The sequence below is a fragment of the Microcaecilia unicolor genome, chromosome 4 (assembly GCF_901765095.1).
Source record: "Microcaecilia unicolor chromosome 4, aMicUni1.1, whole genome shotgun sequence".
NCBI classification, from domain to species: domain Eukaryota; kingdom Metazoa; phylum Chordata; class Amphibia; order Gymnophiona; family Siphonopidae; genus Microcaecilia; species Microcaecilia unicolor.
The window spans coordinates 23,960,057-23,979,053 of record NC_044034.1 but is presented as its reverse complement, the minus strand read 5'-3'; the positions used below and the strand labels follow the sequence as shown (position 1 = coordinate 23,979,053).

The 18,997-nt window shown below is 45.7% G+C and overlaps 1 protein-coding gene across 3 annotated transcripts in view; it reads right to left on the bottom strand.

The window, feature by feature from the left end:
* Positions 1-18,997, bottom strand: part of GDPD5 (glycerophosphodiester phosphodiesterase domain containing 5) — a 441,045-nt gene that overhangs the window by 127,436 nt on the left and 294,612 nt on the right. For all 3 annotated transcript variants that reach the window (XM_030200038.1, XM_030200040.1, XM_030200039.1), the window contains one exon: positions 460-553. In XM_030200038.1, the coding sequence (XP_030055898.1) occupies positions 460-553 (94 nt within the window). The remainder of the gene's footprint in view (positions 1-459; positions 554-18,997) is intronic.

The following is an 18,997-nucleotide window of genomic DNA, read 5'->3' as shown; positions in this document are numbered from 1 at the left end:
CTAAGGAGCACTGAAGCTCTATGAATAACCAATCTGAGGGATTTACAAGGAGATCTATTCATTTGATTTTGGAGCATAATTTTAATTATTTTGTGTCATGTATGTTTTAGTTATGTATTCTCATCATGAATCTTCATTTGTGAGCCGCCGAGTACATTAGGATGGTGCGGGATATAAATAATGAAGGCTCCGAATTGGAAAACATTGGAATTCAAATATATTCTGTGTCCCCCCCCCCCCCCCCCCCCCACATTTGAAAGAGGCCTATGTGTTGGCATCAGTACTTGTCTTGGCTCTTCTTTCATCATTTAAGATGGGGCTATTAAGAGAAATATGCCAGAAGCTCTTCAAAACCTCAATGCTTAAACTTGTGAACCCCTTACAAGCCCTGGTAGCTTCCACCTGCGCTAAAGTATGCGAACACGGACGTTATCCTTTTCATTCTCTGAATATACTTACCATTAGTGCAGCAATGTAGGTGAAGCCAGCAGCGGTTGTTACAAGAATTGGAATGGACCAGTCACTCCAATATCCCGTTCTGTTATATAAAATCCTGAGGAAGTAACAAGGATGAAAGGATTACCAAAAAAGACACTTTTTTTTGTTACATTTGTACCTCGCGCTTTCCCACTCATGGCAGGCTCAATGTGGCAATGGAGGGTTAAGTGACTTGCCCAAAGTCACAAGGAGCTGCCTGTGCCTGAAGTGGGAATCAAACTCAGTTCCTCAGGACCAAAGTCTACCACCCTAACCACTAGGCCACTCCTCCACTGTTGCTACTATTTGAGATTCTACACGGAATGTTGCTATTCCACTAGCAACATTCCATGTAGAAGTCAGCCCTTGCAGATCACCAATGTGGCCGCGCAGGCTTCTGCTTCTGTGAGTCTGACGTCCTGCACGTACGTGCAGGACGTCAGACTCACAGAAACAGAAGCCCGCGCAGCCTTCTACATGGAATGTTGCTAGTGGAATAGCAACATTCCATGTAGAATCTCTAATAGTAGCAACATTCCATGTAGAATCTCCAATAGTATTTATTTTATTTTTGTTACATTTGTACCCTGCGCTTTCCCACTCATGGCAGGCTCAATGCGGCTTACATGGGGCAATGGAGGGTTAAGTGACTTGCCCAGAGTCACAAGGAGCTGCCTGTGCCTGAAGTGGGAATCGACCTCAGTTCCCCAGGACCAAAGTCCACCACCCTAACCACTAGGCTACTCCTCCACTCCCACTTCTCAGCTGCTATTAAATTAAAGAAAGGAACATCTGTATAGGGAATTGAAACTTCCCCTTGACAAAAGCATACAGTAATTATAATCGGTGCCAACAAATACCTGCAGATAAAGTTCAACTGCCTGTGTTCCAACATAACAGTACTGACCAAAAACAGAAAAGAAGAGAGCATAGTTCCTTCATAACAACCAGTACCATTAAAAAAAAAATAAAACATAAAAAAACATTTAAAAAAACCCGTTAAGTATAAACAAGATAAACATTGATGAGGTGGACCCCTCAATTGCATTGGTTTTAGTAAATTGGAAGGATTGGAGGCTATATTTCAAGCAAATGTTGAGTTAAGATTTACAAAAGCACTGGCTAAGAGTGAATTACTTTGATGTGGCACCGAAACTAAAATCCACCAAACAAGCTTGAAACCCTTGAGTGGACTTTTCACCCATTTACTATCGCCAGGTCCTAGGTCATTTTTCTAGTTCTTTTTGCATATAATCATGATTCTTCGGCGAGGAGAATTGCTTGTTATATAGATATGTATGAGGAAGGCTGGATATTAGAAGTGGCTAGGGCTCTTCAGCTTGGAGAAAAGACGACTGAGGGGAGATATGATAGAGGTCTATAAGATAATGAGTGGAGTGGAACGGGTAGACGTGAATCGCTGGTTTACTCTTTCCAAAAATACTAGGACTAGGGGGCATGCAATGAAGCTACAAAGTAGTAAATTTAAAACGAATCGGAGAAACTTTTTCTTCACTCAATGTGTAATTAAACTCTGGAATTCGTTGGCAGAGAATGTGGTAAACGCGGTAAAGGTGGTTAGCTTAGCAGAGTTTTTAAAAGGTTTGGACAGCTTCCTAAAGGAAAAATCCATAGACCATTATTAAAATGGGCTTGGGGAAAATCCACTGCTTATTTCTGGGATACTGTCAAAAATCTCGGGCCAGACTCTACTATGTCGTCTACAATACCAAAAAATAGTAGAGATGAACTAGAGAGTTAATCAAGACAAGCGTGATCAGGGAAAGTCTCGTACAGTCACTAGGGTAATTCTTAGCACCAATGTAGGTGAACCCTAATTACGTGACACTTATAATCATAGATTGACCCCCCTCCTTCCAGCATTTTAAGTCTCAAGCAAAACTTGTTGATTTAACTTGTTATTGAAGCTTAATTGAAATTTCTTAATTTATTTGGTTGTTTACCGAAGGAGTGATCTAATTTCACTTGGTGTTTACACGTTTGTTAATACTCTCTTTTGAGTCTAGGTGTTAGGTGATGCAGCAATACAGTCTTAAATGCTAAAGTCACACTTATCTGTGATGACGCTGGTCTCCGATTCGCTAGTCTGCCGATATAGCGTCATCACAGATAAGTGTGACTTTAGCATTTAAGACTGTATCGCTGCATCACCTAACACCTAGACTCAAAAGAGAGTATTAACAAACGTGTAAACTACACATTAATTGATTTGCTTACTTTATTATTTTTGTCTATTAGATTGTAAGCTCTTTGAGCAGGGACTGTCTTTCTTCTATGTTTGTGCAGCACTGCGTACGCCTTGTAGCGCTATAGAAATGCTAAATAGTAGTAGTAGTATTGTTTGCTTGCATAATAAAATCAGACTTTCAAATATGTTTCTGCCACAGCTTTAATTAACAAAAGCACACGATTTCCTACTGGATCATATTCATACATGTGACCTGTCAAAACTGGGAAGATTGTTAACAAGCTTCTCAAACAGACCTAACACTGCAGTATTTCAAAACAAGAACCTCGAGAAAGGGAAACTACTGGGCTAGCTGGATTGGAAACAGCAATTTAGAAAATTTCACACACTTCATACAAATTTCAATAACATCTGTTGAGAGATAAATAAGGCCACCTTTACTATTCTGTGCTATCAAGGAACACAGTTCACTGCCACTACCATCACTCAAAGCGTTTATGCAGGGCTTACAACGTAGAGATGTTTACATAGTAACATAGTAGATGACGGCAGAAAAAGACCTGCATGGTCCATCTAGTATGCCCAACAAGATAAACTCATATGTGCTACTTTTTCTGTATACCCTACTTTGATTTGTACCTGTCCTCTTCAGGGCACAGACCGTATAAGTCTGCCCAGCACTATCCCCGCCTCCCAACCACCAGTCCCGCCTCCCACCACCGGCTCTGGCACATACCGTATAAGTCTGCCCAGCACTATCCCCGCCTCCCAACCACCAGTCCCACCTCCCACCACCGGCTCTGGCACAGACCGTGTAAGTCTGCCCAGCACTATCCCAGCCTCCCAACCACCAGCCCCACCTCCCACCACCGGCTCTGCCACCTAATCTCAGCTAAGCTTCTGAGGATCCATTCCCTCAGAACAGGATTCCTTTATGTTTATCCCACGCATCTTTGAATTCTGTTACTGTTTTCCTCTCCACCACCTCCCGCGGGAGGGCATTCCAAGCATCCACCGTCCCAGCACCGATCCCTGAGGCACTCCACTACTCACCTTTCCCTCCTCTGAGTGAATTCCATTTACCACCACCCTCTAGCGTCTGTCCGTCAACCAGTTCCTAATCCAGTTCACCACTTCGGGTCCTATCTTCAGCTCGTCCAGTTTGTTCAAGAGCCTCCTGTGGGGAACCGTGTCAAAAGCCTTGCTGAAATCCAGGTAGATTACGTCTATATCACATCCCTGATTTAATTCTCCAGTTACCCAGTCAAAGAATTCAATGAGATTCGTTTGGCACGATTTCCCTTTCGTAAAACCATGTTGTCTCGGGTCTTGCAACTTATTGGCTTCCAGGAAATTCACTATCCTTTCTTTCAGCATCCCTTCCATTACTTTTCCAATAACCGAAGTGAGGCTTACCGGACTGTAGTTTCCAGCTTCTTCCCTATCACTACTTTTGTGAAGAGGGACCACATCCGCCGTTCTACAATCCCACGGAACCTCTCCCGTTTTCAATGATTTATTAAACAAATCTTTAAGAGGACCCGCCAGAACCTCTCTGAGCTCCTTTAATATCCTGGGGTGGATCCCGTCCGGTCCCACGGCTTTGTCCACCTTTAGCTTTTCAAGTTGTTTATACACACTCTTTTCCGTGAACGGTGCTATATCTACTCCATTTTCATTTGCACTTTTGCCAGTCCATCGCGGTCCTTCTCCAGGATTTTCTTCTGTGAATACAGAACAAAAGTATCTATTTAGCAAATTTGCTTTTTCTTCATCATTATCTACATAGCGGTTTGCGTCTTTCAGTCTCACAATTCCCTTATTTGTCTTCCTCCTTTCACTAATATACCTGAAGAAAGTTTTGTCATCCCTCCTTACATTTCTAGCCATTTTTTCTTCCGCTTGCGCTTTCGCCAGACGTATCTCTCTCTTGGCTTCTTTCAGTTTCCTCTGGTATTCCTCTCCGTGTTCGGCTTCTTGAGTTTTGGTGTATTTCAGGAACGCCAACTCTTTAGCCTTTATTTTCTCGGCCACTTGCTTGGAGAACCATATCGGTTTCCTTTTTCTCTTGCTTTTATTTACTCTCCTTACATAAATGCTTGTGGCTCTATTTATAGCTTCTTTCAGCCTGGACCACTGTCCTTCCACTTCTTGTTTGTTCTCCCAGCCCATCAGCTCCTTCCTCAGGTATTCCCCCATTTTACTAAAATCAGCACGCTTGAAATCTAAGACTTTGAGTTTTGAGTGGCCGCCCTCCACTTCAGCTGTCATATCGAACCAAACTGTTTGATGGTCACTGCCGCCCAGGTGGGCACCCACTCGGACATTTGATACACTATCCCCATTTGTGAGCACCAGATCCAGCGTCGCTCCCTCCCTCGTGGGTTCCTTCACCATTTGTATGAGCAGAGCACTTTGGAAAGCATCTACGATCTCTCTACTTCTTTCCGATTTGGCAGACGGAACCTTCCAATCTACATCCGGCAGATTGAAATCTCCCATCAACAGAACCTCTTTTTTCTTTCCTAATTTTTGAATATCTGCGATCTGATCTTTATCTAGTTCCTCTAATTGTGTCGGGGGTCTGTTTTGCAACTTAAAAACAACAAATCCAGCAATATATACAATTTTTTCTGAACACATGGCCAGGTCTTGGGATATAGGTGTAATCATGGTCTGGTCTTACACTTTCAACAAGATCAATGAGACTGTGAGGCAGGGGCGTAGCCAGACTTCGGCGGGAGGGGGGTCCAGAGCCCGAAGTAAGGGGGGCACATTTTAGCCCCCCCCCCCCGGTGCCACCAACCCCCGCCACTTTTGACTCCCCCCCCCCTTGGCACCGCCCCCCTCCCGCCACCGCCACCAACCCTCCACCACCACCACCAGGTACCTTTGCTGGCGGGGGTCCCCACCCCCACCAGCCAAAGTCCCTTCAGCGCCGGTCTCTGAGTCTGGCGCGTTCGCTGATCTGGATTCTGTTTCTGTGAGTCCTGAGACGTCAGGACTCACAGAAACAGAATCCAGATCAGCAACGCGCCGGAAACTGGCGCTGAAGAGGACTTCGGCTGGCGGGAGTTGGGGACCCCCCACAAGCAAAGGTACCTGACGGCGGGGGCGGGGAGGAGGGTCAAAGGTACCTGACGGCGGGGGCAGGGGGAGGGTCAAATGTGGCAGGGGAGGGTCGGCGGCTGGAGGGGTGAAAGCAGGGGGGCAAGGGCTAAATCTGCGGGGGCCCATGCCCTCACCTAGCTATGCCCCTGCTGTGAGGCATATTTTGAAAGCACTTAGACTTACAAAGTTCCATAGTAATCTATAGAATTTTGTAAGTCTAAGTGCCTTGAAAATGAGCTCCTGTGTCTACTGATAGAACTGTTCAGGACTGATGCTGAGGGTGTTACTTTGGTTATGTAATTGCCTGACCCAATTAAAATGGGAACAGTTTCCAGAGGCAGACAATTACCTCAGAGAATATCTTGCAGATCATTATCCACAAGCATTTTTCTATAAGCAACAATGAACTGCCTAGCAGGTGGGTTGTTGTTACTACCCCCGAGACACCAAATGTTTCAAAAAAAATAAACCCAAATGATTTTGGCTAACTTTAAAGGCACACAGGAATTTCATTTGATATTCAGGTTTACCAATCAATAAGTCATAGATCATCAGCAAACTGTCAATGCAAACTATAAACCCCTGGAATCCAGTTTTAAGAAACTGAATCTAACATAGACTTGCCGTATCTGCACTCCTGGAATTCGTTGCCAGAGAATGTGGTAAAGGCGGTTAGTTTATCGGGGTTTAAAAAAGGTTTGGACAGCTTCCTAAAGGAAAAGACCGTAGACCATTATTAAAATGAACTTGGGGGAAATCCACTGCTTATTTCTGGGATAAGCAGTATTAAAATGTTTTGTACTTTTTTGGGATCTTGCCAGGTATTTGTGACCTGGATTTAGTCTGTCCCAGTATGGTGGAGATATGTGAAGCATTTGTTTACACTTTCAAACAACAACAAAACCATGGGACACAAGATGAAGCTAGAATATGGTACATTTAAAACAAATAGGAGAAAGTTTTTCTTTACTCAGCGTGTAGTTGGACTCTGGAACTCATTGCTGGAAAATGTAGTGACAGAAGCTGGCCTTACGGAATTTAAAGGGGGTTTGGACAGATTCCTGAGGGAAAAGTCCATTGAACATTATTAAGTTGGGGTTTTTTTTTTTGGGGGGGGGGGGGGGGTTGCCGGGTTCTTGAAGCCTGGATTGGCCACTGTCGGAGACAGGATGCTGGGCTTGATGGACCCTTGGTCTTTTCCCAGTATGGCGGTGCTTATGTACGTTACGTAAGACCGAGCAGTGTATATAATGGACGTCCTATCAGCTATGTTTGCTGACAGCAACGGAGCCTTGGAACTTCAACATTTCAAATTTCTTGATGTCAGCACATCAAAAAAGGCAACTAAACACGTGCATAAATTGAACAGTCGCTTCACAGCCAACAAAATCCAATAGCATCTCATTATACCCAGGACGCAGCTACAGACATTATTTTGTATCTCTCTTATAAACAATATTAAGTGCATTTTTATAATATTCCACTGCATTCCACAAAACAAAAGGAGCAAGCTGCTACAAACCATCTTTCTCTTTTGATCTAGGCACAGGGAAAAAAAAAAAGATGTTAAATGCTCCCAGGTTTCAACCTAATTCATGTTTAATGTGAGATATAAATGTCATAAATAAGACAGAAACTCTATGCTGAGCACCTGATTCTCATAACATGTTGTCTGTTTTAATGGCCCTTTACCAGGAGAAAAAAAAATCTCTGCACAAATATAACAGTGCTAGGGTGTCCCTTTAACCAGCCCCTCCAAATGACACACTGATTACGATTGAAAACAAATTACTACTCTACCTATGAAAAGTTATTCTGTTATTATACTTTCTCTGTGTACATCCATATGCTGCACAAGCTGGCATGTTTGAAAATATAAATGAGATTAAATAAAAATGCTACCAACAATAAAGAACGACAAGGTGGATGCAGCAGTTCATAGGTTTGCTTGCTTTGCTTTGAGTGTACTAGATGACGACTGTGCAGGGAATGGGAAACAGGGACTAACCAAATTGGCTTCAACTTTTTGACATCATCCTGTCTCATGTTTTCTTCAACCTCCTTGGGCTCAGGGGCATCCTTTTCCCCTTTCTGTTTGCTCCCCACTCCTCTACTTCTTTCTCCCACTCAGGGTTGCCAGGTTTAAATAAATTTTCCGACCCCAAACCAGTTCAAAACCCGCCTAAAACCGCAAACCCCCGCCCCGCCGTCATCAGCTCCGCCCCACCACCACCACCCCCCAAACGTCACCAACTCCGCCCACGTCACTGACGTCGTTAACACATCATTAACACGTCATTGACACGTCTTAACCATGCCCCCCCGCAGGGCGAGAAAACCCACAGCCGGCGGAGAAAAAACAACCCGTCCAACGAAATTAAAAACCGGCCAAAAAACCGCGACCCGCAGCGGGCAAAAACTTCCCGCAGCGGGTTGTGGAAAGCCGCCCAATTGGGTGGGAAAACCGCCCATCTGGCAACTTTGCTCCCACTCCACCCTAGTCCTCCAACCTCCCTCCCCCCCCCCCCCCCCCCCCCGGCCTCCTCTGTGACTGGAGCATTAAGCCTCATGAGTGGATCTGGGAAGACCAACTTAAACGTTCACCAACTGTCTGCCCTGGACTCCCCTCCCCCAGTCTTTAAAGGGACATATACAAAGACATACACACTCCCTTCCCTTATCATAGGGCAGCTGCAAACCCCTTCCAATAAGGAAGTACCGCCCCAGATTTTCCTCAGCCCCTCTACTCCGAGCTAGTGATCCCAATGCCTAGAACCTGTAGTTTTGCCTTTTCCTGCTACAGCGAGAAGCATTGGCCTGCTTACGTGTCACACGCCTTTCTGTGGTTACAGTCAAACTGGTTTACATATTATATACAGGTTCTTATTTTGTACCTGGGGCAATAGAGGGTAAAGTGACTCACTCAGGGTCACAAGGAGCTGCAATGAGAATCAAACTGGTTCTCAGGCCACTGTGCTAACCTATAGGCCTACTCCTCCACTCCACAGGAACAGGTTTGAGTTGAAGTTGCGAGGTGGGGGTAGGAGGTCGGCAAGCATCTGGTATTTATTTATAAGGGAAAAGGAAGGAATTTTGGCTTTAGCTCATTATTCTAACCTTTATGCCCCTCCTCCACTCCATGGAAATGTATAAAGCTCTTCTATCCAAGGCATTAAAGAACCAGACAAGAGGACAACTGAGCAGACTGCATGGGCCAAGTCTGTCCTTTGCTATCATCTTCTATGTTACTTGGGCTCTGTTTACTAAGGTGCTGTAGCGTTTTTAATGCGTACTAACTGTGTAGACGTCCATAGGAATATTATGGGCATCTACACAGTTAGTGCACGCTAATGCTTAGAACGCGCTAAAAACATTCACGCGCCTCTGGCACAGCTTAGTAAACAGGGCCCTGTGTTTTTAATTAGTGCTCGGGAATTGGAATACAGTGAGAGGGGAAGTACTGTTAAGATGCGTTATTTTACCACTAACGTGTGCTACTTTAGCACAGGCAGTGGCGTAGGAAGGGTGGGGCGGTCCGCCCCGGGTGCAGGCTGCTGGAAGGTGCAGAGAGCAGCCGCGTGCCTGTCGGCTCCACTGGTTCCCTGCTCCCTCTGCCCCGGAACAGGTTACAGGCGCGCGGCTGCACCCTCCAGCAGCCAAGAATGCACCGGGGGGGGTGGTCTTGATGCGTGGGGGAGGGGGGTCTCATTGTGCTTGGGGGGGTCTTGATGCACCGGGGGGGGGGTGTCATTGTGCTGGGGGGGGGGGGGTGTCGTGCTGCACCCTGGGGGGACGGACACCGCTGTACCCGGGGGGGGGGGGGGGTGGCAGCCAACCTAGGATCGCCACTGAGCACAGGTCCTATTTTATGCAGTGAGACCTAGTTAATAATAACCGAGGATAACAGTAAAATAACAGTCTTAATGGTAGACCATGTTGATAACTTTCTTTTAAGGCAACAGGCCACGTCTGCTCAATAGGAAATGACCGACGGCCAAAAGCAACTGTTTTCAAGGTTGACAATGACATCACAAAGACTTTCTCAAGTGACAGTGAAACAAAAACAGCTCCCCACCCTCACCCCGGGACTGAACACCTTTCTAAGGGGTCCTTTCACTAAGGTATGCTAGAAAGGGTCGGCACTGCGGTTTGCGCGAGAGTTTGCCACGCACTCCGGCCACCTTCTAGCACAGCAGAAAAATAGCCGCGGTTGGCTTTCTTTTTAAAAATGGCCACGCACTTATTTCAACAGTGTGTGGCCATTACCGCCAGAAGCCCTTACTGTCACATATTTAGGAGGCGGTAAGGGCTCCCACGCTTCTCTTGGGCTAATTGGGAGCGTAGAGTAATGTGCCCGTTCTACCCGATTAGCACAGGCATGCCCTACTCTCCGCCCCAGACACGCCTCCCACAGCAAAAATATATATATATATATTTTTTAAATTACAAACATAGAAACATGATGGCAGATAAAGGCCATATGACCCCTCCAGTCTGCCCATCCTCTGTAACCCCTAATTCTTCATGTTTCTAAGTGATCCCACATCTTTATCCCATGCCTTTTTAAAATTGTGTAACAGTCCTTGACTCCACCACCTCCACCGGGAGGCCATTCCACGCCTCCACCACCCTTTCTGTGAAATAATACTTCCTTAGGTTACTCCCAAGCCTATTCCCTCTTAACTTTCTCATATGCCCCCTCATTCCAGATCTCTCCTTCAGTTGAAAAAGGCTCTCTTCCTGTACATAAATGCCCTTGAGATATTTAAACGTTTCTATCATGTCTCCTCTCTCCCTCCTCTCTTCCAGCGTATACATGTTGAGGTTCATAAGCCTGTCCCTATAATTTTTGCGTTAAAGACCGCTTACTAATTTCGTAGCCGCCCTCTGGACCGACTCCATCCTGTTTATATCTTTCCGTAGGGGTGGTCTCCAGAACTGCACGCAGTACTCCAAATGAGGCCTCACCGGACACTTATACAACATATACAATAGCAGGAGCAGTGGAGGAGAGGCCTAGTGGTTAGGGTGGTGGACTCTGGTCCTGGGGAACTGAGTTCGATTCCCACTTCAGGCACAGGCAGCTCCTTGTGACTCTGGGCAAGTCACTTAACCCTCCATTGCCCCATCTAAGCCGCATTGAGCCTGCCATAAGTGGGAAAGCGCAGGGTACAAATGTAACAAAAATAAAATAGATACTATTGGAGATTCTACATGGAATGTTGCTACTATTGGAGATTCTACATGGAATGTTGCTATTCCACTAGCAACATTCCATGTAGAAGGCTGCGCAGGCTTCTGCTTCTGTGAGTCTGACGTCCTGCACGTGCAGGATGTCGGACTCACAGAAGCAGAAGCCTGCGCGGCCACATTGGTGATCTGCAAGGGCCGACTTCTACATGGAATGTTACTAGTGGAATAGCAACATTCCATGTAGAATCTCAAATAGTAGCAACAGTGGAGGAGTAGCCTAGTGCTTAGGGTGGTAGACTTTGGTCCTGGGGAACTGAGTTTGATTCCCACTTCAGGCACAGGCAGCTCCTTGTGACTCTGGGCAAGTCACTTAACCCTCCATTGCCCCATGTAAGCCGCATTGAGCCTGCCATGAGTAGGAAAGCACGGGGTACAAATGTAACCAAAAAAAATATATATTCCTGATTGTTTTAGGTTAATCACGATTTAAGTTAATCCAATATCTTTTATTTCTGATTATGAAAATGTACTTTCTTTAACTGTATACTTAATCCTCTCTGTCTCCTTCACCTTAAACATGTATTTCTCTTCTGGAATTGGTGATCACCATTACGGAAAATGTAAATAGGTGGGAAAATGTGGGATGCAAATGCTATAAATAAATAAATAATTATACATACTGTTTATTGTAAGCCACAAAGAACTCAAACTTGCTTGGGATAATGTGGGATATAAATGTCACAAATAAAATATCTGGATCCCAAGACATCGAGTTGTATCTCTTTCGTCTACAGCAGCACTGCCTTCCCATAGGGTATAAATCTACCTCATGTTTATCCATTGCAGATATCCTGAAAATCCAACTGGCTGCTGAGCCCTCAGGACAGGTTAGGGAACCTTTCTCAATAGGAATACATTCTGCTCTGTGGAACCGGCTGTGAAGATAACGTTTCCACAGCAACGCTGCCATTAAAACTGTTTTTTTATTTTTAATTTCTCAGTCTCATTACGTTGTCACTTCCTCAGGGTACAATAGGAGCGGCAGCTAGACGGTGTCAGCAGAGGTGAGACTACCACAGTCTATCATACTGCACGCCTCTAGAAGACGTGAAAATTGATGAATGGCCTCTGGAAGGTGGACTGTTCAGCTCCAGTTAAAACACCAAAAATGAGAGCCTGTTTTTATGATCGAGGAAATAAACACCTCTAAAACCGGCAAAAGCAAAATGAAACTATATAATTCCGTATGGCTAAAAATTCTTTCCCTTGCATTTCAATACATGATGGTTTCTTAACACTCATGAAATGATTTATTTATTTATTTATTGCATTTGTATCCCACATTCCCCCACCTATTTGCAGGCTCAATGTGGCTTACATAGGTTTGATAATATTGTCATATCAGGATATCAGATACAGTTAGTAATATGTAGCGATTCGGAAGGGAGGAGAGAAGAAGGAGAGAGTGAAGTGACTTAGTGAGGTTATGGGTTCTCATTGTAGACCTTGTTGAAGAAGAATGTCTTCAGAGATTTTCAAAAGATAGTTGCTTCGTTGATTGCTTTCAAGTCTGTAGGTAGTGCATTCCATAGCTGCGTGCTCATGTAAGAGAAGGTGGTGGCGTGCATCAGCTTGTATTTAAGTCCTTTGCAGCTGGGGTAGTGCAGGTTGAGAAATTTGCGGGATGATCTTGTGGCGTTTCTGGGAGGTAGGTCCACGAGGTTTACCATGTAGATTGGGGCGTCTGCGTGAATGATTTTGTGTACAATCGTGCAGATCTTGAACGCAATGCGTTCCTTAAGTGGGAGCCAGTGTAGTTTCTCTCTTAGGGGTTTTGCGCTTTCATATTTGTTTTTTTCCAAATATGAATCTGGCGGCCGTATTCTGGGCAGTTTGGAGTTTTTTGATTGTCTGTTCTTTGCAACTGGCGTATAGTGCATTGCAGTAGTCCAGATGACTTATTACCATTGACTGTACCAGGGTACGGAAGATGTATCTCGGGAAGAAAGGTTTTACCACAAGTCATTTAATTGACGTTTTTGCACATTAGGTTACAGAGAAAGTGAGTTAGATCACAATAGGTCACCATATCACATTATGAACAACTGATTTGATGCTTTTGCACACAAAGTTTTTTTTAAGTGCGCATGATTGCACATATTATTTTTAACTTTTCCCTGATTATCACTGACTTAATTCTGTTCCTCATTCATTTTATTTCTGCATTTCATTTTAATACTTTCTTTCAGCCATTTATTGCATTTCCTCATTTATCTCATTTTACTATATTTTATATTGTTTTTTATAATCCAATCATTAATTAGTTTATGGTATGAATGTTTATTTATGTGCGATCTGAATCCATAATTACATTTATTAACTGTATTTCTGTGTGTTTTTATGTTAGACCCCTGAGGCAGGCGCTTGTGCGCCGAAACACGGCTCGTGTCGGGTCTTTTTCACAATAAGACGCTGCAGACTGCCCAAAACACAGCGGCAAGATTGGTTTGTGGTACTTCTAAGTTTGAACCTGCCACGCCCCTTCGAAAAAAGTTACATTGGCTCCCTGTCACAGAACGTATCACCTTCAAACTTTGCTCTCTAGTACACCAAATACTTTACGGCGAAGTACCTGGCTACATGATAGATCTCATCTCCTTACCGCTCCGGAATGCGTCCCATCTTGCCCGCTCATATCTTACCCTCCCACTATCCGAATGCACTGGAGTCAAGTACAAAACTGCGTACGCTACCTCCTTCTCTTTCCTTGGGACTCAGTTTTGGAACTCTTTACCAAGGTCCATCAGAACCACTGCAGATCGTCCAACATTCCGGAAATCACTGAAGACCATATTATTCAGAAATGCCTACCCTGCTGGCTCTCCCAGCGACTCCACTGCTGGACGCACACCAAACTGAAGACATTTGGACATATTCCCTTCCCTACCAGCTTGCCCTCTATCCCCATCCATTCCTGTTCTTCACCATTATCACTTGTAGATTTGCTGTATTAGTTTCATTTTGCTACATTGGCACTTGCCTCTGTGGTGCATTGTAAGCCACATTGAGCCTGACATTGTTGGGAAACTGTGGGGTACAAATGAGATAATAGATAAATATTATCTCTTTCTTGAAAGCCCAGTGGTGCTTTTTTGACTGTGCTGTAAAAACAGAGGACACACAATTATCAGCTTTTTAGGTTGGTAAATATGCTCAGCTGCATAAAACACCCTTTTAGACATATGAAGCGTCCCCACTCCCACCCCCAACATTTCAGAAAATGCATCATTTTACCTGCGTGAAAAAGGGGGCTGGCATTAGGGTGAGGGAGTGAAAGTGTAAACAGAGATTCCATGTTCAAATCCTAACATGCAGCTTCGATGTAGGTGTAAATGAACTCACGTTAGTGTACACAGGCTACATCAGTGAAGAAAAGCTCAAAATTTTCCCCCTGAAAATAAGCTTGCCCACCAGCAAATTCTCTGGAGACAATGAAAATTGCTCCGAGTCAGTAATTCACCTTTTTGAAAGGAATAGTCAATCAGACTTATTGATTTGGACAGCAGCTGCCAGAGTCCGAGACATAACCCCGACACAAAAGCAAAGCAAAACTGACTGGTAGCATTTATTACCGGGATGAACAATGTAGATCATTTTTCAGGATCTAGGAAGAGTTGGTGCTGGGGTCGTGATGTATTTTGAGGTTGTGGAAGAAATTAGGGGCCATGAAGCATGGCGACCTCTACTTGAACATCAACACCAGGTGCATGGAGAAGACATCGTAAGTATTGTCACACTGGGACAGACCAAAGGGCCATCAAGCCCAGTAGCCTGTTTCCAACAGTGGCCAATCCAGGCCACAAATACCTGGAATGCTAAAGTGCAACACACGTAGGAGTGCAGCGGCTAACCTAAGGCTTCCTAAACTTATCCTTAAGGTCCTATTAAACTCTGGAATTCATTGCCGGAGAACGTGGTGAAGGCGGTTAGCTTAGCAGAGTTTAAAAAGGGGTTAGACGGTTTCCTAAAGGACAAGTCCATAAACCGCTACTAAATGGACTTGGCAAAAATCCACAATTCCGGGAATAACATGTATAGGATGTTTGTACGTTTGGGAAGCTTGCCAGGTGCCCTTGGCCTGGATTGGCCGCTGTCGTGGACGGGATGCTGGGCTCGATGGACCCTTGGTCTTTTCCCAGTGTGGCATTACTTATGTACTTATGTATTGCTATTCTCTCTATAGCGCTAATAGACATAAGTAGTACAGTACCGATAAACATTCCTGGCCTAATCAAGAAATAGTTACAGCACTAATAAATTTTGAGAAATGTATTACAAAAAACAGTTACAATCAACAGGGTGTGAGGAAGTGAGTGACGCAGAGGCAGGAAACACTCCCTCACTGGTGCAGTTCAGCCCCCTTTCGGCAGATGGTGCTAGTCTGCTGAGGCTGAGGCGGAGGCTGAGGCTGACCCAGTTCAGCCACCTTGCAGCAGGTGGCGCTAGGCTGCTGAGGCTGAGCCTGAGTTTGTCAGAGGGGCGGGGCTCAGGCCCGGAGGAAGCTAAAAGAACTGAGGCTGAACAGATCAGGGAGGTCCTAATACAGAGGTTTCCAGGAGGGAGCTCCAGGAGAGAAGACGACTCCATTTTTAAGCTAAGCTGCAGTACCTTAGGAGAGGATCAGGGATGCAGTGGGGCTCAAGCTTAACCCTCTAAGTGTATATGGGAAGACTATCAAGGTAGGAAGAGAACCTTGAATTTTATGCAGAAAGGGCCTAGTGGTTAGGGTGGTGGACTTTGGTCCTGGGGAACTGAGTTCGATTCCCACTTCAGGCACAGGCAGCTCCTTGCGACTCTGGGCAAGTCACTTAACCCTCCATTGCCCCATGTAAGCCGCATTGAGCCTGCCATGAGTGGGAAAGCGCGGGGTACAAATGTAACAAAACAAAGTACTTGTTTTGATGCATGTCCAGAGGGAACCCAGGAAGGGGTTAATGGACACTGTGTTGGGCTAGGCTGGGAGTCAGCCTTAGAGAGAGAGTAATGACAGTGATAGCTGAGGAACCAGAGACTAACTGTGCTGGACTCAAACCTATGAAGTAACAGGGATGCACACGTTGGGTAAAATAATAAAACATTTTCCATTTTTCTTGAAAACCCTGTGTGTCTGACTGACTTTGTGCCTGATCCAAGCCACACCCTTCACCGCATTACCACACAGGGCTATTGTCAGGTTTAACGTTTAAAGCAAATTTTGAAAAGGTGGGATTTTAGGCAAGATCAGTGGGCATGACGTTATCAGCTCAGGAAGGACGTTCCAAGCACACTGCAGGAAACTGGGAGTCTAGAACTGGTAACGCAGATGGGAACAAGTATGAGCAGTTTGGCCTGTCGGTGGCTGGAGATCTTTAATGACAATTCCTCAATATGACTGGACGCTGCCATGACTTGAGGCATTACACATCAGCAGTATCTTATGGAAACAAGTCATGCTGCCAAATTCTGATGCAGAGAAAAACAGTTCAGTGGGACATCTCTAAAGAGCAGGTTGCAGTAGTCCTAACAGTTGATGAAAGAACAAAATAAGTTTTCATAGTGCATCCATAGTAACAAAGTAAATGATGGCAGATAAAGACCTGAATGGTGCATCCAGTCTGCCCAACAAGATAAACTCATTTTACATGGTATGTGATCATTTATATGTACACCGAGCAGTGGCATAGGAAGGGCGGGGCAGTGGGGGCAGTCCGCCCCGGGTGCACGCTGCTGGAGGGTGCAGAGAGCAGCCGCGCGCCTGTCAGCTCCGCTGGTTCCCTGCTCCCTCTGCCCCGGAACAGGTTACTTCCTGTTCTGGGGCAGAGGGAGCAGGGAGCCAGTGGAGCCGACAGGCGCACAGCTGCTCTCTGCACCCTCCAACAGCCAAGGATGCACACGGGGAGGAGGGTGTCATTGCGCCGGGGAGGGGCTTGATGCACCGGGGAGGGGGGGTGTCGTTCTGCACCCTGGGGGGACGGACATCGCTGCAGCCGGGGGGGGGGGTGGGTGCGCATCAGCGATCCGCCCCAGGTGGCAGCCAACCTTTCTACGCCACTGATACCGAGTTTGATTTGCCCTTGCCTTTCTCAGGGCACAGACCGTACAAGTCTGCCCAGTATCGGTCTTGTACTAAGCTCTGAAGCTAACATCGAAGCCCCTTAAAATTTACACTCCAGCCCATCCCTATCTCTTCAGTTGTGATCAGGGCATAGACCGTAGACATCTGCCCAGCACTGGTTTCGCTTCCCAATGACCGGTGTTGCCACCCAATCTCCGCTAAGATCCCATGGATCCATTCCTTCTAAACAGGATTCCTTTGTGTTTATCCCACGCATGTTTGAATTCCGTTAGCGTTTTCATCTCCACCACCTCCCGCGGGAGGGCATTCCATGTATCTGTCACCCTTTCCGATACTTTTGATGGAAGAAAGATATCTCACATGAATATGTATGGGGGGGGGGGGGAGGAAGATCTGGTCTCGTCTGTGCGTGAAGGAGTAAGAAGAATCCTTGCATGATGGGCAATGCATCCCTGACACCATTAGAGCACCTGAGACATCTATAAAAAGCTGGTCCTGTTTGTGTGCCGAGTACGGAGGACCTCTGCCGATAGGGGCCAATTTGGTGGGTGGCGCATTCCAGACACCAGTGGATTGCCCGAGATGCCTATAAAATTCTGGGCCTACCATGGAATGCAGCACATGACCGTGTTCCTGAGGAGTATGTCCAAAGGGGCAGATCTCCTTATGTTTATTTATTTATTTAATTCACTTATATCCCGCTTTTATGCAAAGCAGGTAACAAACATACACAGGAAATAAAAACTTAAACACATATAATCATCATTAAAAAAAAAAAAACCACAATCAAACAGACTCTACTTCATTCTATCAGGAAGGCCTTCACAAAATAATGAGCCTTTAAGAAACGTTTAAACTGTTGGACATTTCCAGAAAGTCTTAAATGTCCTTGTAAAGCATTCCATAAAGATGGACCAGCAAATTAAAAAGTTCGCTTATTTGGGGAAGGCAACCAAAGTTTCTGGGATACCTCAGATCCCCTTTGCTAGGGTTACCATATTTTGCCCTCTGAAAAAGAGGACACATGTCACGCCCCCCCTACCCCGCCCACACCATGCTCCCTGCCCCGCCCACACCATGTCCCTTTGGGATCCTCGCCCCGCCCTTTCTTGCTCTCACCCAGCCTCCATCACATATTCCCCTCCCCCCGGGTCACATATTCCCCTCCCCTCCCTTTTGTCACATATTCCCCTCCCCTTACTTACTATCTACTGCCCTAGTGGTCTAGTGACCTCTTCGGGGCAGGAAAGAGCCCCCTCTTTCCTGACCGGAGCGCTGCCTTGCCCTTCATCCTTCAATGTCTCGGCTCAGGATTCAAAATGGATGCAGAGAGTTGAAGTCTCGTGAGGCCGCTTCAATTCTCGGCGGCCATTTTGAATCCCAACCCAAGACAGAGAAGGCTGCAGGGCAAGGGCAGGCAGCGCTCTGGGCAGGAAAGAGGGGGCTTTTTCCTGCCCCAAAGAAGTCACTAGACCACCAGGGCAGATAGTAAGGGGAGGGGACGGGAGACCCACAGTGCCGCTCGCCTGCCCGCCTGCCCGTTTGTCCAGAAATCCGGACAAACAGGCGGGCGGGCAAAACCCGCCGGAAGCCCCGGACATGTCCTCAAAAAGAGGATATGTCCGGGGAAATCCGGACATATGGTAACCCTACCCTTTGCAAACACACCCCTTCAAAGCCACCTGAGGTGGCAACCAGGAGTTAATAGTTTAAGATTTTTACATTGCCCTTATTGTTCTTTCACTTCCCCAGCTGAAATATTGTAACAATATTTTCTTCAAATGTTGTAGTTCGATTCTGTTCCTCTTAGGAAGTGCCTCATTAAGCATGCTGGAAGCGAATTTGTTTTCTTTGATCCTGCCCAATTCAGGTCTTTTGATTCAAGGTTAAGA